At 49.6% G+C, this 25,231-nt stretch overlaps 1 protein-coding gene across 1 annotated transcript; it reads left to right on the top strand.

Moving 5' to 3' along the window:
* The first annotated feature begins 5,617 nt into the window (after positions 1 to 5,617).
* On the top strand, positions 5,618 to 25,109 carry STK11IP (serine/threonine kinase 11 interacting protein). Its single transcript, XM_080346777.1, has 24 exons — positions 5,618 to 5,726; positions 5,832 to 6,034; positions 8,082 to 8,156; positions 8,485 to 8,580; positions 9,465 to 9,572; positions 9,780 to 9,851; positions 10,753 to 10,882; positions 11,068 to 11,171; positions 11,790 to 11,879; positions 12,910 to 12,951; positions 13,442 to 13,609; positions 13,909 to 13,990; positions 14,098 to 14,463; positions 14,645 to 14,835; positions 15,792 to 15,902; positions 16,682 to 16,877; positions 18,335 to 18,829; positions 20,443 to 20,558; positions 20,750 to 20,847; positions 21,039 to 21,217; positions 21,469 to 21,553; positions 22,019 to 22,101; positions 23,590 to 23,816; positions 24,137 to 25,109. The coding sequence occupies exons 1-24, from the start codon at positions 5,675 to 5,677 to the stop codon at positions 24,275 to 24,277; spliced, it is 3,510 nt and encodes a 1,169-aa protein (XP_080202903.1). The 5' UTR covers positions 5,618 to 5,674; the 3' UTR covers positions 24,278 to 25,109.
* Positions 25,110 to 25,231: the final 122 nt, after the last annotated feature.

The following is a 25,231-nucleotide window of genomic DNA, read 5'->3' on the forward strand; positions in this document are numbered from 1 at the left end:
GAGAGAGGGCAGGACAAGGGAATGTCGTGGGAGACTGATGGCCACTGTCCTCAACCCCCCTGGCACCTAATCCAGAGAGGTCACCTCGCCAGCCCTCAGGGAACGTCCCCAGCACCACTAGGACAGGGCTGTCCCCCAGCACGCTGCAGGGAAGGGGCAAGAATGGCCCAGCCCACGCTGCTTTGGGCACCGTCTTCAAGAGTTCAAAGGCAGGTGGGACTCTGTCCTCCTATGAACGACCTGCTGCTCAGAGGGTGCAAGGGCTGAATGAGAGAGGAGCAGCTCTGCGTGGCTCCTGCACGGGCAGTGTGAGAGAAGGAAAGGCGTTCTGCTGAGCCACCTCTCCACCTGCACGTCCGTGCAAAGCCGGGGTGTGACTGACCGCTGGGAAAGGATAAAGTTGTAGACATCGGGTAGAGGGAGGGCATGCCAGCAGCAGGCAGGAGTGAGGTCCTGTGCCACCTAGCTTTAATTGGGCAGATCCCAAACTGGCCAGGAGGAGCCTCAGAGAGATCTATGCAGGCCAGGGAGACGGCACAAGGACAAACAGTTCAGGATTCAAACACCAAACACGAAACAACATGTTACAGGTAAGGAGGCCAACCTTCAGATCTGTGCCCTGTCTGTACTGGCATGGCTGAGGGATGCAAAATACCCCATGGGCAGTCTGAAGGAGTGCTCGGCTCAATATGCAACTGCAAGTGAAGGTAACGAGGTGCCACGGAACACAAGGAGTGAGATGGAGACTAACACAGAAACAGCTCTAGTCATATCATCTCCAGCAACAGCACAGGCCGAGCTCAGCATGGCTGCACCCCAGGAAGAGCTGGAGATGGAACAGAGACTGGTACTGGGCAGATACTGATATCCAAAACTTCATCTGAACTCATACAGAGAAGATGATGTAAGCACATGCACAGTGCTTTGGGCACAGGGCTAAGCAAAGTGTTCTCATCTCATAGCACAAGAAATGGGACATTATTTAAAACTGCAAGGGTAGAATATAAATTAATTCAGAACTGGCAAAAGAAAACATTTTTTTCAGTGAGGTCATCAAGCAGGAAAAAACTGCAAAGTCAGAGGATGGTCTGGCTATCTCTCTGGGTAACAAGCTGTCATATTTATGACAAAGTTAAACTCATCTTTCAGAACAAGCTACTCTCTAGATATGAAAGCTTTGGAAGGCTATAACCTGGTGATCTGCTGAGGGGTTTCTTACTGTCTCATCTGAAGTACCTAGTATGGGCCACTGCTCAGGACAGGCCACTAAAACGCTAAAACAGATGGACAAAAGGTGAAACCAGTAGGGCCACTTCATCATCCCTCCTTCTATCTTTGAAGATCTCCAGAAAATGCTGCTACAGCCTCTGCTTACTCTGCCTGCCTGAAGGCACACATTTAGCTTACTCAAACTAAAAATCACAGGGCCACCTGTAAGGCAAGTTTTTGAGGAGCTGACCTGGCCAGTGATGAAACATGCTCCCTTGGTCCACCCTCCTAATCACCAGGAACAAGGTAAAATTTAATGGAAGAAACCCCCCAAACGCATCTCATTGAACTGTTCAGAAACTGAATCCCTTCGTGAGACCTGAACAGCTCAAGAAAAATATCTGCAGAGACAGACATCTAAAAAGCAAATGCAGAGTCTGGGCCATAGGAACAGGTGAGAAAAGAATGAAAACATCCAATCTATCCTGTAGATCTTAAGCTGTAATATTCAACTTCACACCCTGTTTTCCAATAAAGAGCAAAAGGGTTCTGAGAGGGAAAGCAGAAAAAAGGAGAAAGGTCTGAAAATTATCTGTAAGTAGAGAATGAGCTGCTTTTTAGTAGGAGACATGATAGAGAAAAGGGTAATACATGGCTTTTATTTCCTTCGGCATTTAGCTAAACAGGGTATCATTCCATGAAACCAAACAGCAGCACATTTGAAACTGAAGGCAGGGGATGCTTTATTCCAGCAGGAAAAGCTGGCGGGGAAACCTGCTTCTGCAGTCCTGTGGGGCCACGGCATCGCGACTGTTAGAGAAAGGATTGGGTATTTGAAAGGAATACAGGAATACAACCCACATTTAGCAGGTGGGTTGGACTAGATGATCTCCAGAGGCTCCTTCCAAACCTAACCATTCTGTGGTTCTGTGATAATATCCACAGCTACGGACTGCCTGCAAAAATGTGTTGCAAGCACTGCTACTTCAGGGTGGTGAAATGACAACAGGGCTTTGGATGGCAGCTCCTGTAGTGGCAGAATCCTTAAAAAATAGCAAAACAGTGAAAGTAATATAACAACAAAAAAAAAGCTAATGCACAGCTCCACCTCTGTGCCACTAACATGAATTGTAGGGCCTCCAAAGGAAGCTGCAAACTATCAGCAATGCTGCAAAACAATGTGCTTTTTTTCAGGTCAAGCTCAGGTTTGTCTGGAGCCTGGCAGAGGTTGACTGGGGCATCCGTGCTCCAGGCGGGAGGAAACCCAAAGCTGGGAGAACTGCTGGATGGAATGAATGTTGCTGGCTCTGGCTTCACAAGATGTTACACTGAGTTTAAAACTACAGCCTGACTGCCTAAACAAAGTTAAAAGAGAGGGGAAATCCAGCATTTAATCTTTCTTTACCCACCAAAGCAGCATATTCTGAAATATGCTGAAAATATGTCACTCTAATGATGCTGCTAGACAGCTAAAAGCAACAGTTGTACTAGCAGTAAAGGAAGAGAACCCTTGGGACTTGCTTTGAATTCTCAGGAGGGCTATAAGGTGCTCATGGGGCTTCCATCAATCCCCTGCTCACCACCCTGTGAAAGCAGGACACGATGTGGCCGGGGGGGAGGCTGGTGACAGAGCTGCCAGAGGGACCTACTGCTTCGGGGCAGAGAAAGCAACAAGGACAGGATGTGTGTTCTTTGATCCTAACCCTACCGGGTCTCCAGCCTTCTAGAGAAGGGAGAACCCAGAGCCTGGGAGCACTGGTACTCCCTTTAGGTGCATTAATTGATGGTTGGCCACTAGAGGCCACTTGCCCCTTATTCTGTATAACCTCTGGGACAAAGACTGGATGGACACCTACTCATACCTGACCTGGCTTTTCTATTACCCACAACAGGAGTTTAGAGAAGAGCAACAAAAAAATTGCCAGTAGGAGCTAAATTTGTCTAGCATAATATGGGATGACTAAGATGGGGAGGGGACAAGCCAGCAGTCTGGAAAAATCTCAAGGGTGTAAAACACAACTAAAGATTTTTTTTCAGGCAGCCATGCACAGACTTAGATGTGGCTTAATATTTAAAAGAGAAGCTTAACATGAATATTAGGGAGAATTCTGCTAGTGAGCATCATGCTGAAGTGCCCAGCCTGCTGGCATGACTGCCTGGGCTGCCGTAAGAAGAACATAAGACAAAAGGGGAAAGAAGAAAGAAAGAAAGAAAATAGTAATAACAATAATAATAAACAGTAAAGAAAACTAAATGAATGATAGCTTCATCCTACTGTATCTCCTGGTTGTCAGGAGTATGTGATTCAGCATTCCTGCTAGAAGTAATTTTCAGTAACAGAAGCATCGTGCCAGCAGGCCAGATTCGAAGCGAGGCCAAAAACAATCCAGAGCCTGCCGACCCGTGCGCACTCACACCTCCCTGCTCTCTCTGCAAGCACATCAGTAAACAGAACTGGCTCACATAAATCAACGTACTGCGTACTGACCATCTAGGCTAAACGAACGCTGAAGGAAAGCGAACAGGCATGCCCCTGCAATGGTAGCAGCTATGGCATCTCCCATATGTTGCTAACAGGGACTCCAGTGGGGCTCCCCCTGACCCCCAAAAGCAGTTTCATAGTGCCAGTGCAGGAGCTTGTCTGTTTTGCTGAGAAAAACGCACCTGGCACATCTTTGAGGGGCAGAGGTGAGCAGTTCATGCTGCCTGTTTGTACTACAGATGAGCCAGGAGGGCAACAGCAGATGTGAGCAAGGGGCTGCATGGAGGCAGTCATCAGGGCCCCCATCCATCCCCTCAGCTATTCCCTAATCCCCTGGCCATCCGTCTGAGAATAATTTAGCCGTGAAGTGTCTAGACAAGGAGTGGATGTTAAGATAGGGATAAAGACACGGGGACAAAGCTGGTTTGGGGACAGAGGAGGAGAAGAGACTCTGGCTGATAGACACAGATGGGAAGAGCTCAAAACGGAGAAGGATTAGAGGCCTGGGAAGATTTTCCTGGGAAGACATACTGACGAGCTTGTCCATGAAGGAGAGGAGCAGGAGGGGTGCTGCTGCATACACCAAAGCATTGGGATGTCACTGAGACTGTCATAGCTTCAAAGCTGAATGAAAGAGGGGGCGCTGCACAGTCCCTACTTCTCCCCTGCCACAGCGGAGGAACAGGGACACACATACCAGAATGAAAAGGCAACGTATAAGACAGTAAGCACACAAAGTTTTCAGGCATGAAGGGTTTAACCTGTGGATCTCTCTGCCACATGGCTATGCTGAAACTAAGAACACAGAAGTATTTTATAAGGCTTAGATATTTTAATGAATTCTATACCCTACTGAACTAGCCTGGATGAACCCTCATAGCCATTCCCCTCTGAAGCACCTGCTCCATTCCCTGACTCTCCCTTCACAGGTCCTTCACAGCAGTACTAGACGGGACAGAGCTCACACAGCCAACAGACATAGGCACGAACACACAGGAACAAAACCTACTCTGGAACGAAGAACCAGCACCAGTGACAAGAGGACACCCCTCCGCTGGACATACACACTGACAGACACACATACAGCCGGGGAAGTGAAAGGACGTAGGCGGGCACTGAGGATGCACTGCAGCATGTACCGTGCCATGCTGTGCCATGCCATGCTGTGCCATGCAACCCCTCCGGTGCGGTGCACAGGACCAGGACCACACCACGCACCGGGCGCCGTACCGTGCCCAGGACTGTGACGCCGGCTGTGCCATGCACCGTGCCCCGTGCCATGCACCCCCTGCACCGTGCCGTGCACCATGCAACGCCCTGCACCCTACCATGCACGGTGCCGTGACCCGCGCCGTGACCCGCACCGGACCGCCCTGTGCACGCCGGGGTTGCCCGGGCTCTGCGTGTCCGCGGCGCCCGCCACGCGTGTCCGCGGCGAGCGTGGGCTGCTGCCGCCGGGGCAGCGGAGGGACAAGCGCCAGGACCCGCCTCCCCCCGGCCCCCGCCCGGCCCGTACCTCGCACCGCCGGAGAAGCAGAGCCGCCCGCCGCCGCGCCCCGGCCCCGCCACCGCGCTCCGCCCGACACGTGCCGCGCCGGCGGCGGGCGGCGCTGCGGCCCCGGCCTCCCGCCGGCCCTACGCAGAGCGCGGCGCAGGCCCGCCGCTCCTCCCGAGCCGCCCCCGCTTACCGGTGGGGCTGCGGGGCGGCGGCGCGGGGCGCTCCCCCGGCGGCGCGGGGCGGCGGCGGCGGCGGCGGCGGGGCGGGGGCCAGGGGGCGCGGGCCCCGCCGGGCGGGAGGGGGACGCTGGGGCGGGCTCCATGGCAACCGGATGTAAGCGGCGGCGCTCTAGCCGCGGCGGCCGCCTCGTTGTTGCGGCGGAAGGGCGCGTCTCTGTGGTAACGCGGAAGTGCGAGGGGCCGGCGGCGGCGTGGGACGGGAGCGGCAGGGCCGCGGTCACCGCCGCCTCGGCCTTACCCCTGCAGATGGCGGCGGAGACGCTGGTGCACGGCTTGGCGCGGCTGCTGCAGGACGCGGGTGAGTGGCGGCCGGCGCGGGTCCCGCTGGGCCGGCCCGAGGTGAAGGCCCTGGTGTGGGGGCAGCAGCGCTCACGGCCCGGCCCGGCCTTCCCCTTCCCCGCAGGGGACCTCGTCCTGGACGGCTCCAGCACGCTGACGCTGCTCACCCCCACCCTGCAGCACCTCACGCAGGTCTTCGAGCAGCACCTGGGCTCCCGCAACCAGAACCGGGGCTTCGTGGCGCTGCCCTCGCACCCCGCCGAGACTGCGGCCATCCTGCAGGCGCAGTTCCTCTTCGACGTTCTGCAGAAGACTCACTCCCTGAAGGTCCGTACCTGCTGGGGCCGGGGATGCTGCAAGGCTGGCCAGTGGCAGGCACAGCTGCCAGTGTCAGAGTGGCCTCCTTTGGTGCCCATATACCCCGTCTTACGTGTGTGCTGTGTGGGTCTGGCAGCTCCCACAGGGCTGTTGCGTGGAGTCGTAGTCCAGCATGACAGTGTGTGGCTGCTTCCTCTAGGATCAGCTGTGCAACTCAGCAGAAAGTTTTGCAGAGTTAAAAACAGGGGCAGCAGGGGTTAATTATGTTCTGACCTTGGTAGGGTGTTGACATTGTTGGGAAAATGATTATTTCCTGAAATGCTTGAGCAGTTTGGGCAGTATCTGGCAGCTGAGCACTGCTGAGTGCTCCCTGAGTGGTGACTGATCTGCACGAGGCAGCAGAGCAGTTGGACACTGGGTACACCCACTACTCTGAGACCTGCTGCTTCTTATCTCTGAATTCTATGTGCTCCTGCCTGGGCAGTGGTTCTGGTTGATCTGTTTCACAGCATGGGACATTGCTAGTAATGTATCCTCGTTAATTTTAAGAAGGCTGTAAAAAAAAAAAAATAAATAAAAGTACAGAGCTAGGGATTCTTCCGAGGGCTTTTTGAAAGGTGGCATGTGTTACAACGCTGCACATGATTCTGCTGCTGGGAGGATAGTAGAGGTGCAATGGGCCTGAAAGGGGAAGGGGAATTAACAGCAGTTCTTAGGTTCCACAGTGGTGCTCAGGAGGTGTTGTGGTTGAGCATTGCAGCCTGCAATGTCTTTTAAAAGTGTTTCCCATATGAAACAGATTGGAGAGATTATCTGAATGTTGTTAGGAGGATTTTGTAGTGGTGTACTGAGGGTAGAGACTGGAGTGGGTCTCAGAGCCTGTGGAGAAACACAGATCCCCTGGCAGGAGGAGGTGTGCATGGATGCTGCAGTCAGGAGGATGTTGTGGTGAGGGCTTGTGTTAACCAAAAAATGGGCTCTTTCTGTAACAAGTCTGTAAGGTAGGGGAGGCTACCTGTTGTGGTGCAGTAACTGATTTGCTTGGAGAAACTAATAATTTATATCAGCCTCATCAGATTCTTAGGACAGTGGAGGGAGAGGAAATGGTCAGGACACAGAGCAAGAATGGCATCTGAAATAAACTACTAAAATTGATCATCAGAGCTTTCCAGTGCAAGCTCCCCCTGCAAATGGTCCTGTTCCACATGCTGTATCAATGCTGGTAGGCAGCAGGTAGTGATTCATTGCCACCAGGGCTGTAATGGTGGAAGCGGTCATGGTGACGAGGCCTTGGGATGTCTGTTCTGCACCTGATGAGTCACTTTGGCATGAACGTGGATGTAGCTGGCAGAGATGGTCTCTCCATTTGTACTCTGGTGTCCGCAGTGGAAGCGTTAACTGCTTCATTACTCACTTTGAAATACTGTTTATACACTGTCCATAGAAAGCATAAGAAGCTGGATTTAATATGCTGCTTTGTGGTACATGAACACAGCCTCAGTACCCTGTGGTGAAAGAGCCTGTGGTTGTGCTACAGGAGTCAAAGGAGAGGTTTGCAGGTACTTCAGTTTAATGCTAACAGTGTCTTGGAGACCAGCTCTGTTTTCCATTGTATTTGCTTGTGATTTGCCTTATTTGGCCTGTTCTTGTGAAATGCACAGGCACACCTCCCACCAGTGTGCTAGTTCAGCTCATTTGCTCGATAAACATAGCTCCAGCAGTTAGATTTGTCTTTATTTAGTAGATGTTTTAGTGGTGACTGATCAAGAATCCAGCTGTCAGACCTCGCTGTGCTTCTGAAAGTAGTGAAGCCACGTGGGCAGGGGAGAAGAAAAGGAACTCTGTGGTCTGGCAGACCATGGTCTTGTGCTTGCTAATGTGCTGTTGTCTTTGACCTCTGTTGAACTATGGGGCCAGGAGACAGCACCGATACAGCGCTGGGAAGAGCTTGTTAGTGAGCAGCTGAGCTGGAGGGGGGGAGGCTATTCAAGGTGCTGCAGTCAGTCCATCAGCACAAATTGAGGTTGACATGAGACTTCTTTTCTGATTTCTCTAGCTTGTTCATGTTCCAAACTGTGTTTTGCAGTCTGCTGTGAAGATTTTCCCTTTCAAGTCCCTCCGGCATCTGGAAGTAAGTATAGGAGACAGAACTGGCTTTGAGTCTTGCTGCTTGGATTTTCTTGAGTTAGTTTTGTGGTTGTAGAATGTGTCTGCTCCTAAAAACTGGGTAGGCTTTTGTGGCTTCCCTAGAAGGCTAAGTCTAAACTGCAACACTTTGCTCGGGGTAAAGCTTGGATATGAGCAGAGGGAAGGAGGCTCCAGCTTGGATATGAGTATTAGGGAGGGAGGCTCCAGCAGGAAATGAGAGATCCCTTGCAGAGGTGGGCCTGGGATGGCAGCTTCTCTTACACTGTAGTATTTTGATGTATGTTGTCCTTACTTTCTTATCACTGCTTCAGTTGAGGTCTGTACCTTCACACTGCCTCCGGGGACTGCGATTTGTCTATTCTCAGCTGGAATCTCTAACCTGTTGCAAATGTATCAGTACACTGGAGGTGAGTGTCTCTGTGCAGCTCATGGGGAAAATTGCAGGAGAACACCTGTCTTGATCCTATAGCCCTTCACCCAGGTGAGATGTGGGATACAACATTAACCATTTTACCAAACCATGTTGCATGTGCCTTTTTCTCCCTTTCCCATTCTGGGGTCCTACAGTGTTGAAGTATTTCATGGTTGAATACACATGTACTCTGTGGTCTCCTTTTAACTGCTTGACGGTTCTGCATGTCTGGCTGGTACCAAATTCAAAAGGCCTGCAGCAGATTGAGGTTTATTCCATTGTACCTCAGCAGTGTTAAATTAGAGCTAATTGTCAGAGGGAATACTGTACCCCACTGTCTTATCTGCTCTGGTGCCCAGCAGGTTTCTGAAACATGAAGGCAACCTCCAGCTGCAGAGAACTGAGTAGTGTGGGCTGTGTGAGCCGTGGGGCTGCGGCCTTCTGTCTGTGGCACAGGAGCAGCTGCCTGCTGGGGAGCAGGGGCTGCTGGTGTGGGATGTTTTAAGAGGTTCTTTAGTCTGCCAGAGCACAAATCGTTTGACCAAGGTGTGTGTATCTTCTGTGTCTGTGCTTTGATGGAGGTCTGAAAAAGGTTTTGTTAGCATAAATCTTTGTGCTTAGTGTTCAGAGCCTACAAATTGTAACAGGTTAACTTCCCACTTGAGTGTAGGAAGCAGAAGTATCTCCCCTTCTTTCTAAATATCTAGCCGTGGAATTCCCACCGTCTCGAAATATTTGAATTAGTGACATGAAAGTCATCACTGCTCTAGGCAAGGCCTGGTCTGTAAGGCACAATATGCCAGCCTTGTTCTAGAGTAGCTGTTCCCCTGTGTTCATCTGCTGTTGCTGTAACAGCTAATACTCCTCTCTCCTTCCTAGGAAATCATTTCAGCATGCGGTGGAGATCTGAGCTGTGCTCTCCCGTGGCTGGAATTACAGACTGTGAACTTCAGCTATAACTCAATCACTGCCTTGGATGACTCACTGGTGAGTGGGGCTTCCTTCTTGCATGACTGAGGGGGAGGGAGGAGGTGACCACAGCCAAGAACCGGGCACTCCTTTACTGATGCTGCTAGGTCTGGGTGGGAGGGAGTGGGCAGTGTTAATTTTGCTGGCCTCTCCCAGTAGGACAAGGTTTCCATGCTGCAGTGGAGACATTTGTAGGATCTGATCTAGTATCTTTTTGTCCTTCAGCAATTATTGAATGCTCTGAGAGTCCTGGATTTGAGTCACAACAAGATCCAGGATTGTGAGCACTATTTAACGGTGAGTATCTTGAGCTGAGCACTGGAATTTCCCTGTATGGAAAGGACACTGTCAGAGTGCTGTAATCGTTGACCATGTACTTGCTAGGTGAAGTATAACAAAAGAAACTGGAGATGTGGCCCAGCAGGCATGTGATTTAGAGCCAGTGCTTGCAGCCTTGGAAGTGTTTTCCTGTATGTGCAGCCTCTGAGACAGGGAAGGCAGCGTTCCTCATCTGCTCTAAGACAGGAGAGTTAGGTGCGTGTATCACTGTGTGTATCAATGTGTGTGTCACTGTGTGTGCCACTTGGCTCTCCAGCGTGGCTGAGTGCTAAATACAGAGATGCATACAGTGTGTACTGTACATATAGTCACACATGCAGTATGCACTCCACTGCGGCCAAGACTTCACTCTAATCAGTGCAGCAGGTGGGAATTCTGTAGCCAGGTGTGAGGCTGTGGAGACCTGCTGTTCAGTTTGTTCGGACTGCTGGTAGCATTTCCTTCTTGCGCTCAGAAATCTCCTGTCAGCTACTTTAGAAAGGTAGTAATCCATCACAGTGGCATGTGTGTCATTCATCATCATCTTTGGAAAGGTAAGGAAGGGCTTCTTTTAGTAGTTCAATCCTTTTGCTGAGGCAGGGGCTCCAGTCCCTTTCTGTGCTCCACTGAAGTTGATGAGGAAGGAGAAAGCTGCTCCTAGCAAATTTTGTGAAGTTAGATCATGCTGAGTGCCCCTAGACAAACCACTCCAAATGTGAATGTGCAAGTCTTGCTGCAGAAATAGTCTCAAGAAACTCACGTGTTAGGTGACGTTAGTGGGATGGAGAGAACGGTAGGGCCTAGTGCCATCTCTTGAGTCCAGTGTGAGACTTTGAGCTAAGGTCCCAGTTGATCTGGTGCTGCTCTTCTCTTTGAACAGACCCTTACAGAACTGGAGTACCTCAATCTGGCTTATAACTTCCTGTCCAAGGTGCCAAACCTTGGCATCTTCAGCCAGTCCAAGCTGGTGACCCTGATCCTGCGCAACAATGAACTCGACAGCATCAATGGTGAGCCCACAAGAGAGGAGCATGTCTGGGTTTGAGGCATTTCTCTCTTCCTAGAGGAGGAGAAGAAGTTGAAATCTTGGGTACAGCTATTCTAACTAGGGTTCAATTTGAGGGGGAGAGGGGTAGGTGGGAGGGTCCTAAGTTGTATTTTCTAGCATGCTGATGGCTTCTTACTTTGTTTGCAGGGGTTGAACAGCTGGTGAATCTGCAGCACCTAGATGTGGCCTATAACCTGCTGCTGGAACATACTCAGTTGGCACCATTGTCCACCCTGCACTATATAAAAAAAGTAAGCACAACACCTGATGGGTTGGTAGATTAGAGATATTATGGTCAGGGGGTGCAAGGTGGCGACTGTGTGGTGAGAAGAAAGTTTTGAAAGATCAGTTAAACTCCTGGGCATTTAATTTTAATGTGGGAAGCTGATGAGGGAGCCTTGGAGAGACATCTGCGTTTCAGCATTTGTTTTCAGTGGCCTGTGCTGAAGCTAACCCTTTTCCATGTATTCATCCCCATGTACTTGCTCCCCTTTTCTCTTTTTAACACTTTCAAGTTCAGTAATGATCCTTCTCTAATCCTGTTGTGGATTTGTGTGTTCAGAGAAGGTTGAAGGGTGATAACTGCAGTCACTATAGTGCTTGCAAAGGACTGTACTCTCAACACTTCTCAGAGTCATTACTGAAAAAGCTAATGATTTAACAGCATGAGTAGGAAGTACTTTAATTTCCTTCTGTATTTGCTGGACAAATTTCCGGAAGCACTGTAAAAGCTTAGTCCTTTCCTGGCTTGATCACCATTCCACTGCAAGGATAGTTCCTGAGGCAGAGACAAATGGAGCCTGCAGGCAGATCACCTCAGGGTATAGAATATTGCTTCTAGTAACAATTTCTCTGTTTCCCCTATCCAGCTGCATTTAGAGGGAAACCCATTATGGTTCTGTCAAAACCACCGATCTGCAACCCTTGTACATCTGTCTCCCCGGGCAGCTTCCTCCAATGTGAGTATTACCATGTACTTTCTGCCCCTGCTGTTGAAGGTGTAGGGTGTTTTGACACTTGGGGCAAATGAGGGCGAAGAGTTTCATAAACCTGAAAACTTATTCCAGTGGTTTAAGAGTGTTGATTGTTTTGTATGGGTTTGTCCTTAAATTTTTAAATGGTGTGCCTGCCAGGGCGGACAGACTTGAATACTGATCTCAGGTATGCAAGACCTCAGATATTAGCACATCTTCACTATCTACTTCATCAGTTTTGCTTACTGATGGTCCCAAAACTTGACTCTGTTCCTGGTAATGACTGTGTAGCTGGACTTTAGAAAGAAGGAGCTCACTGTCTCGGCCTACTGTGCTTAGTTACATACTACTTTGGCAGCCATGGCCACCTCTTTCTTTCTCCCCATCACTCTGCTGTCAGCTAGGTGTCAGTCACTGTTTCCCTTGTACCCTGGTGCTTAGATCAGTTCTTGGTAATCTGATTTAAGAAGCCAGCAAAGACGGAATTCTGGCAATTTAGCAAAGTAAATTTGCTTGCTATGGATCAGAGGTCTTTCAGAGCTGGTCAGTCTTTCACATTAGTGGCAAATGGCTGGATTCATTGTCTTCAAACTGCATCTTGGAAAAAGCTTTAATGGAGCTCAAGTTACTGGAAGCTAGGTAGACTCAGGCTAGAAGTAGGTTACAGGTTTTGAGGTGAAAGTGAGTGTGTCTCAAAACAATTAATGAGTTGTTGCAGAATAACCTGTCGTACCACTTCCGCGAACTGTCTTGGATATGTTTCTGGGAGTCATAAAGTCTGTAAACAGGAAAAACCACAATGGTCCCTTCCGGCCTTATATGCTGTTAGGTCAGGTAGCTATGACTAGAAGAGTGGTGGACAGGCAGGAATAGGGTTGTTTCTGGTAGTCTTTGCAGTTTTGTGCCAGGGATTTCAACCTGAGGGTGGCCAGAAAGGGAATAGAAGTCAGCAGATGTTGTCCTGAGTGTGTGCCAGTCAAGTGGAATCTGACTGCAAATGGGTCTCTAATTACAGTTCCTCTTGGATGGGGAGCCACTCTCTTCCTCGGACCTCATGGTAAGTACAATTGCTGTAAACTGATCTTACTGGCTTTGGAAGTGGGAACTCTGTCAGGTTTTTGCATCATCATGTGCCTCATTAAATCTATGTGTGCTGCCTTGACTCTGACGCAGTTAATTTTGGCTCAGCCTGTGCTGATTCCTACTAATTGTGGGACTGGCCAGTATAACTTATTTTGTCTTATGTAGCCTTGCATAACTTGGAGCCTTGCCTGTTTCCTTTTCAGGGACTATCTGGTACTTGACACTTGAATTACATGTCAGCAAAACAAACAGTTGCCTGGTTCCCATCTGCTGTTTTAAGAAAGGCAGAGATTGAGTTAAATTGGAGTGGTTGTGATAAACAATCCAGTCAGCCAGGCAGGATCTGTTGTCACCACTTGGACTGAGATGGTGAGGGGCAGGGAAGTTGTCAGCTTGAGTTGTGGCTTGGTTACCTTGTCTCCCCTTTGCACTCAGCAGGCAACTTTCTCTTCTTTTGCCTTCAGTACCTTCCAAGACTTGTGCAAAGTGTGTCACAGTCCATCCACACTTCTACCTCAGAGAAAACCACGCTGGACCGCAGTGCTCTGGACAGTTCCTGTGCTGCAGACTTCAGTGACAGTCAGTCCCCAACAGAGAATGTGGCTGTCAGGCGCCCTCGAAAGAAAAGCAAGGTCAGGGACTGAGACAGCTTCTTAACCATGTAACTGTCATTTGGGGTGAAGAGGCTGTCTCAGCATGAAAGCCTTGTGCTATGGGATGCAGTCTTGTACCGACTGTGTGGTGCTGAGCCTCTACTGCGCGTTAGGAAGGGTCTGGGCTTAAAATCAGTCTTGATATACTGTGACAAATGTTTCACAGTGTGCCTCTGTGCGGTTATAGCTATGAACCCTTCAGGTTGGCAGAGCCTCTCATCAGATGCTGCTTTGGTCATTCTGATGCCTCCCAACTATTCTTATCCTGTTTGTTCCAGGGAAAAGTCAAAGTGCGCAGAGCAAGCATTTCGGAGCCCAGTGACACAGAACATGAGCCCCAGCCTTTATCTCTCTCTGCTGGTGAGGCTTGTCTTCTTCCTCAGTAATGCAGCAGCTGAACTGCCACAGTCAGAGAAGTGCTCTGGCATGGTGTCTATTTTCATACTTCCCCAGTTTTCTCTCTGCAGGCCTGGTCCTGCAGCATCAGAAGGAGATGAAGCGCTTGGACAGCTTCAGAGATCGCTTTGGTGTTGACTGGCTGCAGTACAAGAGACACCTGGAGGAGCACGACCAAGAACCTATCATCTGCCGTAGCCATTCTGCAGATGAGATTGTGGGCAGACCTGCTGCTGTGGACTTGCAGAGTGAGAGCTCTGACCCAGAGCAAGGAAAACCTCAAGTATCCCAAAAGGAATCCTCTTCTCCTTTAGACGATGCTGAGAAGGAGGAAGAGCCTGAAGTGCAGCTGGATGAGCCTGTGGAAGAAGAACAGAGAGAAGAAGAGGAGGCAGATGAGCTAATGGTGGGAGAGGAAGAAGAGGAGAAGCCAGAAGGTAAACAAGTCCTTTCACTGCTGTGTTTGAGGGCTTTGGTGGCAATAAAAGAGATGGGTCAAATGTGATATCCCTGAAGCTTTATCATGCTGCCCAGTATTATGAGACTTCTAAGGGCTTGAGCCAAGCAAACCTGAAGGCCTGGTGTGTGTACTGACCTGTACTCTGTTGTGTTTGGCAGTGGACCTTTGCCAGCCAGTGCTGGTGAGCCAAATAGAAGGGGAGGGGGACCCAGAGCCAGACTGGATCTTCCTGCGAATCACAGCTAAGCATGTGATTGAGGTGGAGCTGAAAGCTGCCAGAGTCCTCCACAAGCTGGAGCTGAAATGCCTGCAGAAGGTGGAGACCTCTGAGATGAGCTGGAAGAGGATGGTGAGCTATGCCTCTCTGTGAGCCTTTGGCATCTTACTCCCTGTGTGGGCCAGCATCCTAGATTTGGGCTTCTGTCAGAGTCCCTGCAGGTCTTTTCCTTGCTCCTGCAAAGCCTGAGTACTTGAGCATCTCTCCCACCCAATGCATGTGTATCTAACAGCATCTGTATTGCTTAGAATACCTGTGATAATGCAGCAGAAGCCAGCACCAGTTCTGTTCCAAAGCTGGAGTTTAAATGGTAGCTGGACTTGTTCCAGTATGCGGGAATGAGAGACTTCTCAACAGGAGCCTAAATGAAATGGAGACCTTACCATCCACTCCTTGCCGGGATATCACCCTGGCCTTGCAGGACTGTTTGTGGATTGCGCTTTTCCTTAGACAGTGCAGCACTGAGCCTAGCGGGATGTTTAGAAAGGCACTGGGAGCTCAGTGGGTGGTTCTCCATCTGCTCTAGGTGCATGCTTTAGCACTACCAGCCCTATTTTGCTTTTGCGGTTTGTTAGAAAGGGAGTTTGGAAATCTACTTTTTGTCGTCGTAGGGTTTAACATCAATGTGTGTGTGGATGTGTCCTCAAGCTTCTCTAGTACTGTTTTCATCAAAAGCTCCAACTCATTGGTTTTTTTTTCGTTCCTGCCCTTGTGCCTCTTGAGTGTTTGTGGCTTGACATTCTTCTGACATACCTTTGTGAAAAGGTGTTTTGTTTGAGATGCTTTTTTCTGGAATTTGAAGCTTACTGTTGTCCTCAGCACTCAAGCACTTTATTTTTATTTTATTTTATTTATTTATTTATGCCGATTTTACCAGGCTTTCAAAAGCTATCAGTTATGGAGGGATACTCAGGGCTTAATTTAGTAAGTGCTTGTATGGCCGTGTTTCAGCCAGTTGCAAACTAACGTAGTCTGTAAACTGAATGCTACAGCCTCCTTCTAGAACTGGCATTTTCTGTCTCCTGCAGGACCTGGAGCGAGTTTTTCCTGTCCTCACGTTGCATTTCAGCTACATTCGCAAGGACCGGCAGAAGCGCAAATATGTGGTGCTCGACAACTGCCCGGAGCAGTGTCTGCAGGTAGGGGAGGCTGGAGGGGGCAGCCTGGGGAGGGTGCATTTGCTAATGGAAGACACTGAATTCTTCCAGCCAGCATGGGGCCCCTGTTCTCTGCTGCCCTGTGGCAGCTTGTGCTTGGCTTATAAGCTGAGGATTTCTCCTGCTGCACAAATGGCCTGTGGAGGGCCCTGTGAGCATGGCCATGGGTGGTGGAGCTCCTGGAGCATAAAGGTGCTCTCAAGGAGAAAGCCTTGCAGTTTTCTCCCTGTTGGGAAGAAAAGTTAGGAGTCAAGTTAGTGCTCCTTACTTGTTGTGCATGTGCAACGTAATGTTCCCTGGGTACTGAGTGATGTAGTAGCCTGTAGTTATCCCTCTGGGTAGTGAGTGTCAGTGCTATGGCAGCTCTGGTCTGCACAGCTGCTGTAGCAACTCCAGTCTTCAATCCAAGCATTTTCTTGATGTACTGTTGTTTGAGTACATTTAAACAAGTTATTACAGAGAAGGCACAAATAGATGGCACCTTTGAGACCAGAGTTCCAAGAAAAAACAGTCGATATGTAGATACAAGGCACAGACCCGCAAAAACAGGTTCTCTTGGTCTTCTGCAGTGAAGCTCTATGCCCTTCACAAGTCTCGCACAGACTGACTGTGGTACGCTGTTAGCTGGAAAATGGCCCTGCACCCCTTGCACTCTGAAGTGCTGTAATGAGGCGTGTGAGGAAACTTGATGTCAGAGACTTGCTTTTATTAGGACGGTTATAGCTGCCTGCTAGCACTCTTCCCTGTGTTGCTACTTCTAGTGTGTCCTTGAAGTGTTGTCCCCAGCTGTTGAGGAGAATCGGCGAAATCAGGACCAGGAGAAGGGATCCACAAAGCTCCAGTGTCTGAAATGCAAGCGGGAGTTTTCACAGTCCCTGGCTCCCTGGCATCAAGGTCCCTATCCTTCAGAGGCTCATGATGCCAAAATCCTGGAGACCCTGGTTGCCTCAAATCAAGGTAGGATGTAGTGCCCAGAAGAAGAATGCTTGCTGATGCCCAGGCAGACTGCCAGAATGGCAGCTGCAGTGCAGAGTGTGGAATGTGTAAGTGAGGGTGATGCCTTGGCTGTACTGGAATTGAAACCTGTTGTAGGATATACTCTGACTTAGCCCACTTGGACTGGGAAGAGCCTGCCTTTTTCACTGGCAGAAATAAGTGACAGGTTTAAGGTTAAGCAAACAGCACCCCTGTTGTGGGTGGCCTGAGGTCTGGGAGAGCACAGGAGTGCTGGAAACTGGAGATGGCCCACATAAATCTGAAATCTAGGAGAGGCCTTAAAGATCATGTAGTCCTGTTGAAACTGTGGTCAGTTCTGCCACAGAGATTAATTTGTTTTAAAGAGCCTTTGCTAATGGAGGCTTCAGGGGAATCTGCTCCAGTATTTCAGGTAAAACTTTGGCTATTAAAACAACTGGAACCCTAACCTAAGTCTCAATGGCTATGATCTTAAGCCCACTCTTCTCTTACGGGGAATGATTTATTCATTTCTTTGTACTTGAGGGCCATTGGTCTCCCCTGGTGACTAGTCCCGTCTTCTGTCCTGTAGACTAAATAAGCTCAGCTCACTAGATAATTAGCTTGTCAGTGGTCTCCTTTGTCCTCTTTCCCATTTGTCCACATTTTTCTTCAGGTGTCTGAAAATAGATGTGGTATTTTGGCTGGGACATGGCTAGTGCTGAATAGGCATCTTCTGATTGCTGAGATTTTCAAAGCTCAGTTTATATTTGAAGTGGGGTGTGCCCAGCCTTAGCTCAGAAGATGCTGCGCATTTGATGAAGTGTCCTGGGATTGAGTACTGCTCTGAGGGCAAAAGTCCCTGCCTCGGTGGCAGCGCTTTCTTCCACCCCAGGATACTTTCTCCCCTTGCCAGGGTAGTGGGAGTCCCAGGATCCAGCTGGGAGCCTGCTGTGGTATGGGTGAAGGAAGCATCAGGAACTGGGGGTCAGAAGGGATGAGGACAGCTGGAGAAGGGGGATGGTGTGGTTGTGGTTTGGCTGGCCAAGAGGATACACCAAACTGGGGACAGAGGTGACTAAGGGAGGTTGGGTTGACTGGTCATGGACTTGGGCTTCAAAAGCAATGGGAGCACTGGTGGACATGAAATGGAGGAAAATCATGAGACAAAGCCCTGATGTAGTTTTGCTTGCAACTACAGCACTCACTGGTCACCCTAAATCTGAGCAGAAGTATTGCAGGTGGATGTTGGTACTGATTTTCTTGTTGATTTGTGAGGGGAGGTGTTTAGGATATGATTTGAAACAGAGTTACTCAACAAGCTGCTTGAGTCGGATTATAACTGTTGTCTGCTTTGAAAGGGATGGTTTGTGGTTTTCAGAGAAAAAAAAAAAAAAGCCAAGGCCTGTTGGGGGAGAACTGTTCTGGCTTTTCTTTATCCCTAACAAGATCTTCCACAGATGCTTCAGCAGCTGGTGAGCCCATAGCCTGTCCCAGTTGTTCCAGTGACCATGTGGTCATCCTGCCTTCAGAGGTGTGCTCCAGCACACCTTTGCCACCTGGCCTCGATAGCACAAGTGAGGACCTGTCAGACTCTATCCTGGAGGGAGGCAGCCAGCAGGAGGGCCCAGAGGAAGCGCCTGCCCTGACCACTGAGAGTGGGAAGTTCTACATCGGTGGGGAGGACAGCTCGGAGATGGATACCAGCAACAGCACCAGGACTCCAGAGCTGAGTGGCGAGCACGATGGCACGCTCCCTTCCAGCTCCCGCAGTTCAGATGGGGGCTGCAGGAAGAAGGAGCTGGGCATGAAGAGCCAGTACTTGTCCCTCAGCCACACAGACACCAACGGGGGCAGCTTGATGGGCAGCTACCATTACAGCGGCTCTCACGGGCCCACTCCTTCCCAGCTCTCTTTGAACTCTGAGTCCGAGGAAACATGGAATCTCAGTCCCCGTGAGTATGTGGGAGCTGTGCAGGGTTTAGGGGTTTGCACAGTGTGGGGCTGGGCTTTATCACTGGTGCTTGCAGGGTGCACCACCTCCTGTCTAATGAGGGAGTCATTTAGCATGAGTGGCAGCAACTGTGGTTCTTGTGAGCAGAGTTTTTCATTCCCCCTTCTGTTCAATCATCATGCCTGAAGGCAGGGAAAACTGAGTCAGCTCCTAATCTCTGGTATTGCTCAGACTCTGAGTAACAGGGTCTTGTTCTGGGAGCTGCCCTGCTCAGTTCCAGACACGCTTTGTTCCTGTGGCACCAGTGAGCTGCCAGCTGTAGCATTACCTGTGGACAATTTCTTCTCTGTATTTATTCTCTGGCTTATGTGCAGTGTGAGGCTGGTGTGTTTGAACGAGGCTCTGGTTAGTGGATCTACAGTTACTTGTGCTTTGCTCCGTGGCCTTTGTGAGCTTCAGATGACAAAGCCTGTCCAAAAGAAGAGACTGTGTGCTGGCTGTGTGAGGTCTGTTGTGCAAGATAGCTGTTACTGGGAGGTCCACAAATGCTTTTTGTGAAGGGCCTTGGATTTCTGATGCAGCAGACTGCCTTTTCTTGGGCATCAGCTTGTGATTTACAGAATAACTGAAGGGTAACTGAGGTTATCTCTTCCAGCCCAAGTGACTCTATTGCAACTAAAGTCTAGTGCTGGTTTGCAAACCTACCAGCTTCTTAGAGACCTCCTGCAGCCTTCAGGACTGTGCCTCTGAAGAGGAGTTGGTATAGCACCCGTGTTTAGGATTGCTATGTTTGGTCTTGTGCACTTGAAGTATAAGAAATAAAATGGTCTCGTGTTTTGAGTCAAATCACAAATTTAAAACTGAGCCTATGAAAAAATTCCTGCGGGGAGAAGTTAATTAGTGTAGCATTTCTGGTGGAGAACAGGCTCTGCTGGGAAGTGTATCGTGGCTGTTGTAGAAATTATTTGGTCATACAATTGCATGACAAACTTAATTATGTTTTTAAGCAGTTTTATTAGTGTCTTCCTCAGTCCCCTTTAACCTTACCACAGTTGAAGTCAGAGTTTAAAAAGCTGACCTGAGCTGACACTAGTTGAAATGGGAAATGTCTTTCTGGCTTTGTGATTAAAGAATTGCCCTGCTGCCAAATTTGGCAGCAAAGCAGTGTCCTCCTTTAACTAAACAGCTGAGCATAGGTTGAAAAGTGGGTTAGACCAAAGCTTTGTAGATCTGAAAAAGCAAGTGTTGGAGTTCCCTCATGTTTCCACATTGAGACCTGTAGCCTGGAGAGTCTGGAAAGTCTTGGGCCCTTTGGCTTGAGACCTGATGGAAGCAGGTGTGCAGAGGAGGTGACAGTGCTGCCCTGGTGCTGGTCTGCATGCTTGGGCAGCACCTGCTGAAAAAAAATCAATGCAATTAAATTAAAAGGTATTCCCTGAAAATAAAGCAAATGGTTTCAGAACAAATATGAGGCCTTGGTACTTATTTTAAAAATGTTCTTTAAGCTTCACTGATTATTTGCTGCTGCGCTTTTCTACAGTCCTGCTGAATAAAGCTATAGCTGTAGCTTTGGTCAGTGGGCAGAGTGTCAGTGCTGCCCTTCACTCTCCTCAGCTGTAAATGGCGTCCTGAACACAAGGGACTTCCGTTGTGTGGATCATCGCCTGAAGCTGTACCTGGACATGGAGGTTTTTGAGGAGAATACTGAGGAGTTCCAGTGCTTCCTCAAGGTGAGCTTCTGCACGACCACTTCTACAGCTCTTCGGCTGTCCTGCTTGCCACGCTGTGGGTTTTGCACTGGGGTGTCGTCCCAGAGACTGTGGGGTGTGAATGGAGCTGAAGGGTGTTTAAGTCAGTCCTTTCCACGGGCGGGCTGGCAAGGGGCAGGACAGTGTTATGACCCACCCTCTCTGTGCTCTAGGTGGTCGTGGTGAAGTTTGGCCGACAAGGAGAGTTCCTCTCAGTCCTGGTTGCCTCTGATCTCAAGATTTATGTGCTGGAAGTCACTGGGGCTATCAGGTGAGGAGAATAGTGGCAAGTGGGACCCTGCAGCAAGGCTGTGAGTGCTGCATTGTGCCAGCCTGTGCTAGCCTTACCCTGGAGGTGTGGTGACATGCAGAGGCTCTTCTGGCAACCCCTCCTGCTGCAATCTGATGTGGGAGTGGAGTTTGGGCAGCCTGCTGCAGCTGAGGGCTGTGCTCTGTGATTAGGGGACAACCTGCAGACTGGCTGAAGAAGGATGACTCTCACTACCTGTATGATATTTCCCATCTGGAAGTGGGACTCTGCCACCAGAGCTTGCGAATGGAATTTGAGAACCCGAAAGCCTCATACAATCTACTGATCCGGAACCAAAGCTGCTGTGACCAGTTCCTGCAGAACTTGACATGTAAGAACAGAGCTGTAGGGGAGGGCAGGGGGAAGAAGATTGGAAGATTTGCTCTCGGAGACCTACCGGGAGAGCTGTAGTTGGGTGTTTGTTGGAAATTCACTTCTTCCCAGCTCAGAAAAAAGTTGAGGGAGAACCCCACTTGCATAATACCTTCCAGTGCCTCTCTGTAGACTAGAGAACCATCCTGTGCTGTTATGTACTGTCCTTGGGCTTGCAATAAAAGATGTCTACCTTCTCCCCCTCTTTAGATCTCATGCAGGAGCTACCTGCTAAACACAGGAGTAAGGTGAAGGAAATACCTACTGTGGAAATGAATCCTCAACATTGGCTATGGTAAGAACAGCTTCTGAGAGGTTGGGGTATAAGAGACTGTCTGCTTGTCCAGAAGTGCCTGGGCAGCATAGTGCTCAAAACAGGGCAGCACAGGAGGAGACACCACTGGAGTGGCAGCTAGGCTTAAGGCAGCTGGCTCAAGTACCTACTGCTCAGGAATTGAGCAGGCAAAGGGGTGTCTGACTGAGCAAAGCAGGGCAACTCTGCTCTCCTGGAGGAGCCTGAACGGAAGAATATAATGGAGGTGGGAAAAGGGAGAGGCATACAGCAGCGTGCTCCCTTGCAAGCAGCATCTGGTTCCTAGCTGGCAAGGTGATAGAGTAACACGAGATAGAGGAATTTTGCAACATCTAGAAGAGATGGGTCTCTCCCTTCCTTAAGAGGACAGTGAGCAGCTAGCTCACAGCAAACCCAGCCTGGAAACAGAGTGCTTCCTTGATTGGCCTGCCGTTGTATCTCTTCCAGGCCTCTGCTGGATTCCAAGACCACAGATTCTGCAGCTGCAGATGACGCTTGTTTCTTCTACCTGCTGGCCTATCTGATCCAAGGTACAGGAGATCTTAGTGAGCAGGTGACCCACACCTTGTGCTGTCTGCTTTCATGTTTGTGGTTTTAGTGTACAGTCTGTAGGAAAAGAGCAGGGCAATTGGTCTTGCAGTGAGATGGGGCAGGGGTATGGGTGAGGGTTCTTTTCTTAGTGTTGAGATGGGTGGGATAGCAGTATGTTTTATCCCATATAGTCAGTGAGTCTCCTAGCCCTTTTTTTAATGTGTGGAAGCCCAGGCTCTAGAGAGAGTAGTTGGTCTTGCACACCAGGTTTGGTGATGACTCAGAATGGTTTCTGAGAAGCTGGAGATTATCTAAGGACTGGATTGTTGCCCTGAGCTGAGGGAAAGCTGAGGGGTCACACACAGCTGTTTTGTGTGACGAGCTGAAAGGCTCCTCAGTTTGGGAAAACAGAAGCAGATGTCTGGAACCCAAGACAATAGAACAGAAGCAGGTTGCTGGAGCCCATCAAGTTCTGTTCCAGGGCTTGCTGAGAGCCAAGTGTGCTAAACCTGGGATTTGAGTCTTCAGTGAACAATTCCAGTGTTGTCTTAGCTTGGGACACTGGAGAAGGTAACCTAGCTGTTAATTACATTCTGACCAGTGAGTTACTGCTCTTGCACTCTTAGTTCACCCTTGGCCATCGGGGAAGTATGAGAGAAGGACAATCAGAAGGAATCTGTGGGCAGGTTGTTTATTGGTCTCCTCAAGCTGAGTAAATAGCCTGTGGGAGGGAGAACTTCAAGTGCATTTCTCTTACTCTACAATTGTCTCCTTTTTTAGAGTATGGTGCCCAAAACTGGACACAGTTCCAGCTGAGGCCTCAGTGCCAAGTAAACAGGACTAATTAAACATCCTATTTCTGATATTGCTACTAATTCCCAAGAGTGAGATCTGACAAGAAAAGCAACGTTGCTGTAGCAGCTTGTGATTCCCTATGACCCCAGCCATTTCACCTAGTGGTTCCCTGTTTCTGTGCATCAGACTTTTTCCCAAGTTCTCATGCTTTTCATTTGCATCCACTGAAATCAGCTGGATGATACTTATGCACACTACAGTTTATCAAAACTACTTTGCTTTCTGCCATACTTGTTGCAACTGCCAGATGTCTGCAGCCAGATGAATCTAGGCCAAAAAAGGCGACCTTTTAGCTGGAGCTGCTGACTTTTAACTAAGAAGTAGTAAAGTGTTGTTTAGGAGCTCAAAGGACTTGAGTGTCTTTTCCTGCCTTACATGAGGACACAGGCTGGACAAGGCTTGCTGGGCAGTGCTCTTTTGTATGTGTGCTCCTGCAATGAGCTTGGATAAGCTAGTCGATCATGGCCACATTCAGCTACCCTGCGCCCTTCAGTCAGGAAGCTGGATAAAGCTGTTCACCCAGATACTCTTGCTGGAAAGGATTTCCCTAGGGGAGGAATGGAAAGCAAAGCTGGTTCTGTGGTGACTCAGGCTCTCGGCAAAGCCTCTCCTCTTCCCTTGTATCCTTTTAGGGGCATCTGCTTTCCCTGTGACCCTGCTGAGCACTCGAAACATGCTGTTTCTGTTGGAGGAGAATCACCAGTGGCAGGTGCAGCCCTCCTTGGATGAAGACCACGGGGCAGAAATGCCTCCTAGGAGCAGCATCCAGTTGAAGGAGAAGCAGCCGATCAGCAGTATTAGCAATGTCATAACGTATCGCCTCTGTCCTTGTGATATCAAGCTGATGCTTTATGATGAGGTAACCAGGAGGTGGTTACAGGGCACATGAGATGCTGGGGGCTGGATTGTGCTTAGATCCTGTTCTTGCCAAGAGTGTCTTGGGGCTGTCATCTCCCATCCTAACCTAGGGGCTTGCACCGCAGAGGCAGGGGAGCACAGTGAATTGCTGCTGTACAAAAGTCATACAGGGACACTTCCATGTCTGGCAGCAGAGAGAGAGGAGGAGGATATCACTTAAGAATTGGGAGGAACTGGCAGCTGTGCTGGGGAACGGTGGCTCGGGGCTGATGGGTGCTGTCGAGGCTATACCCTGCTCATCCGCCTCCCTCTCTTTCCCAGGTGCTGAAGGTGGAGAGCACTTGGCACATCCGCACAGAGTGCCCGGAGCTCCTGGTAGAGCTGGTGGAGTGGATCCGCAAGCCTTGGGAGGAGATGTTCTCCATCGAGCTACGGACGGCTGTGTACGAGGGACTGGAGTGAGCTTGCCAGCTGTAGGCAAGCAAGACCTGGGAGTCAAGAGTGCTGCTGTGCTGGCCATGGTGGTGTCTCCCACTCCCATCTGACCTTGCTGTCCTTGTCCTGTGGCCTCTGCTTTCTACTCTGCTTTTGCCCCTGGCCCTTTTTGGTGAAGAGGAGGGGAGCACAGAGTGGTCCAGGCTGCACAGTCACTCACTTGCACTGGGCTGGCCATGGAAGGTGGAGGGCGTTCCCTGTAATACTGCGTATACTACACAAAGTTTTAACTTGGCAGTGTCTGCTAGTTTTCTTCAGGGTCATATGGAGTGTCACTGAAGGAAGAGGGGAACCAGTCCAGAACATGTTCAGTGGGACATGCAGTGGTACTAGGCAAGCAGGAGCCCAGAGGCAGTCAGGTGCTGTGGCCTTTCTAGCAGGTATATTTGCTGCCTTCCTAGCTGTCTCAGAACAGATGCCATCATCTGCTGATTTTTTTTTTGTCCTTCCTCTCTGTCTTGTCCACAGCTTCCCTAAAGCTGCCTGCTTCAAACAGGAGCCTGATTGCACAAGGGGATGAGGCATGTTCATGTTGTAGTGTTAACCCCACAGAGAGCCCTTACCTGCCTGCCTGGCAGGGCATGGCTCCATCTGCTGCTGTAGTCTTTCACTGTCACTGGGGAGGGAGGAGCTGTGAGGCTCTTAGCACAGAATTGTGTTGTGCATCACTTAGGGGTCAGGACCCTGGTGGGCACTGGCAGGTAAAAGTGAGGCTTGGGCTTTTCTGAGCAGTCCAAAAGCAAGAGTCTATTTTAACATGAGTTTTACTATTTTCTATTGTAATAAAAGCTTATATTTATTGAATTGTCACATTTTCCTTGTTTCATCCACTTGCACTGCTGTAATGCCTTTGTAAGGTCTTGCATACAAGTTCTGCAGTACCCACAAGGATTCCCCAACATCACACAGGGTTCACTCTTG

This window comes from Nesoenas mayeri (assembly GCF_963082525.1).
Source record: "Nesoenas mayeri genome assembly, chromosome: 6".
NCBI lineage: Eukaryota > Metazoa > Chordata > Aves > Columbiformes > Columbidae > Nesoenas > Nesoenas mayeri.

What these genes read in the sequence shown, in the direction of transcription:
- STK11IP (XM_080346777.1), top strand. Translation starts at nt 5,675, where the DNA reads ATGGCGGCGGAGACGCTGGTGCACGGCTTGGCGCGGCTGCTGCAGGAC. An exon ending in AGAAGACTCACTCCCTGAAG is followed by an intron (nt 6,035 to 8,081) that starts GTCCGTACCTGC and finishes TGATTTCTCTAG; the next exon opens with CTTGTTCATGTTCCAAACTG. An exon ending in AGTTCCAGTGCTTCCTCAAG is followed by an intron (nt 20,559 to 20,749) that starts GTGAGCTTCTGC and finishes TCTGTGCTCTAG; the next exon opens with GTGGTCGTGGTGAAGTTTGG.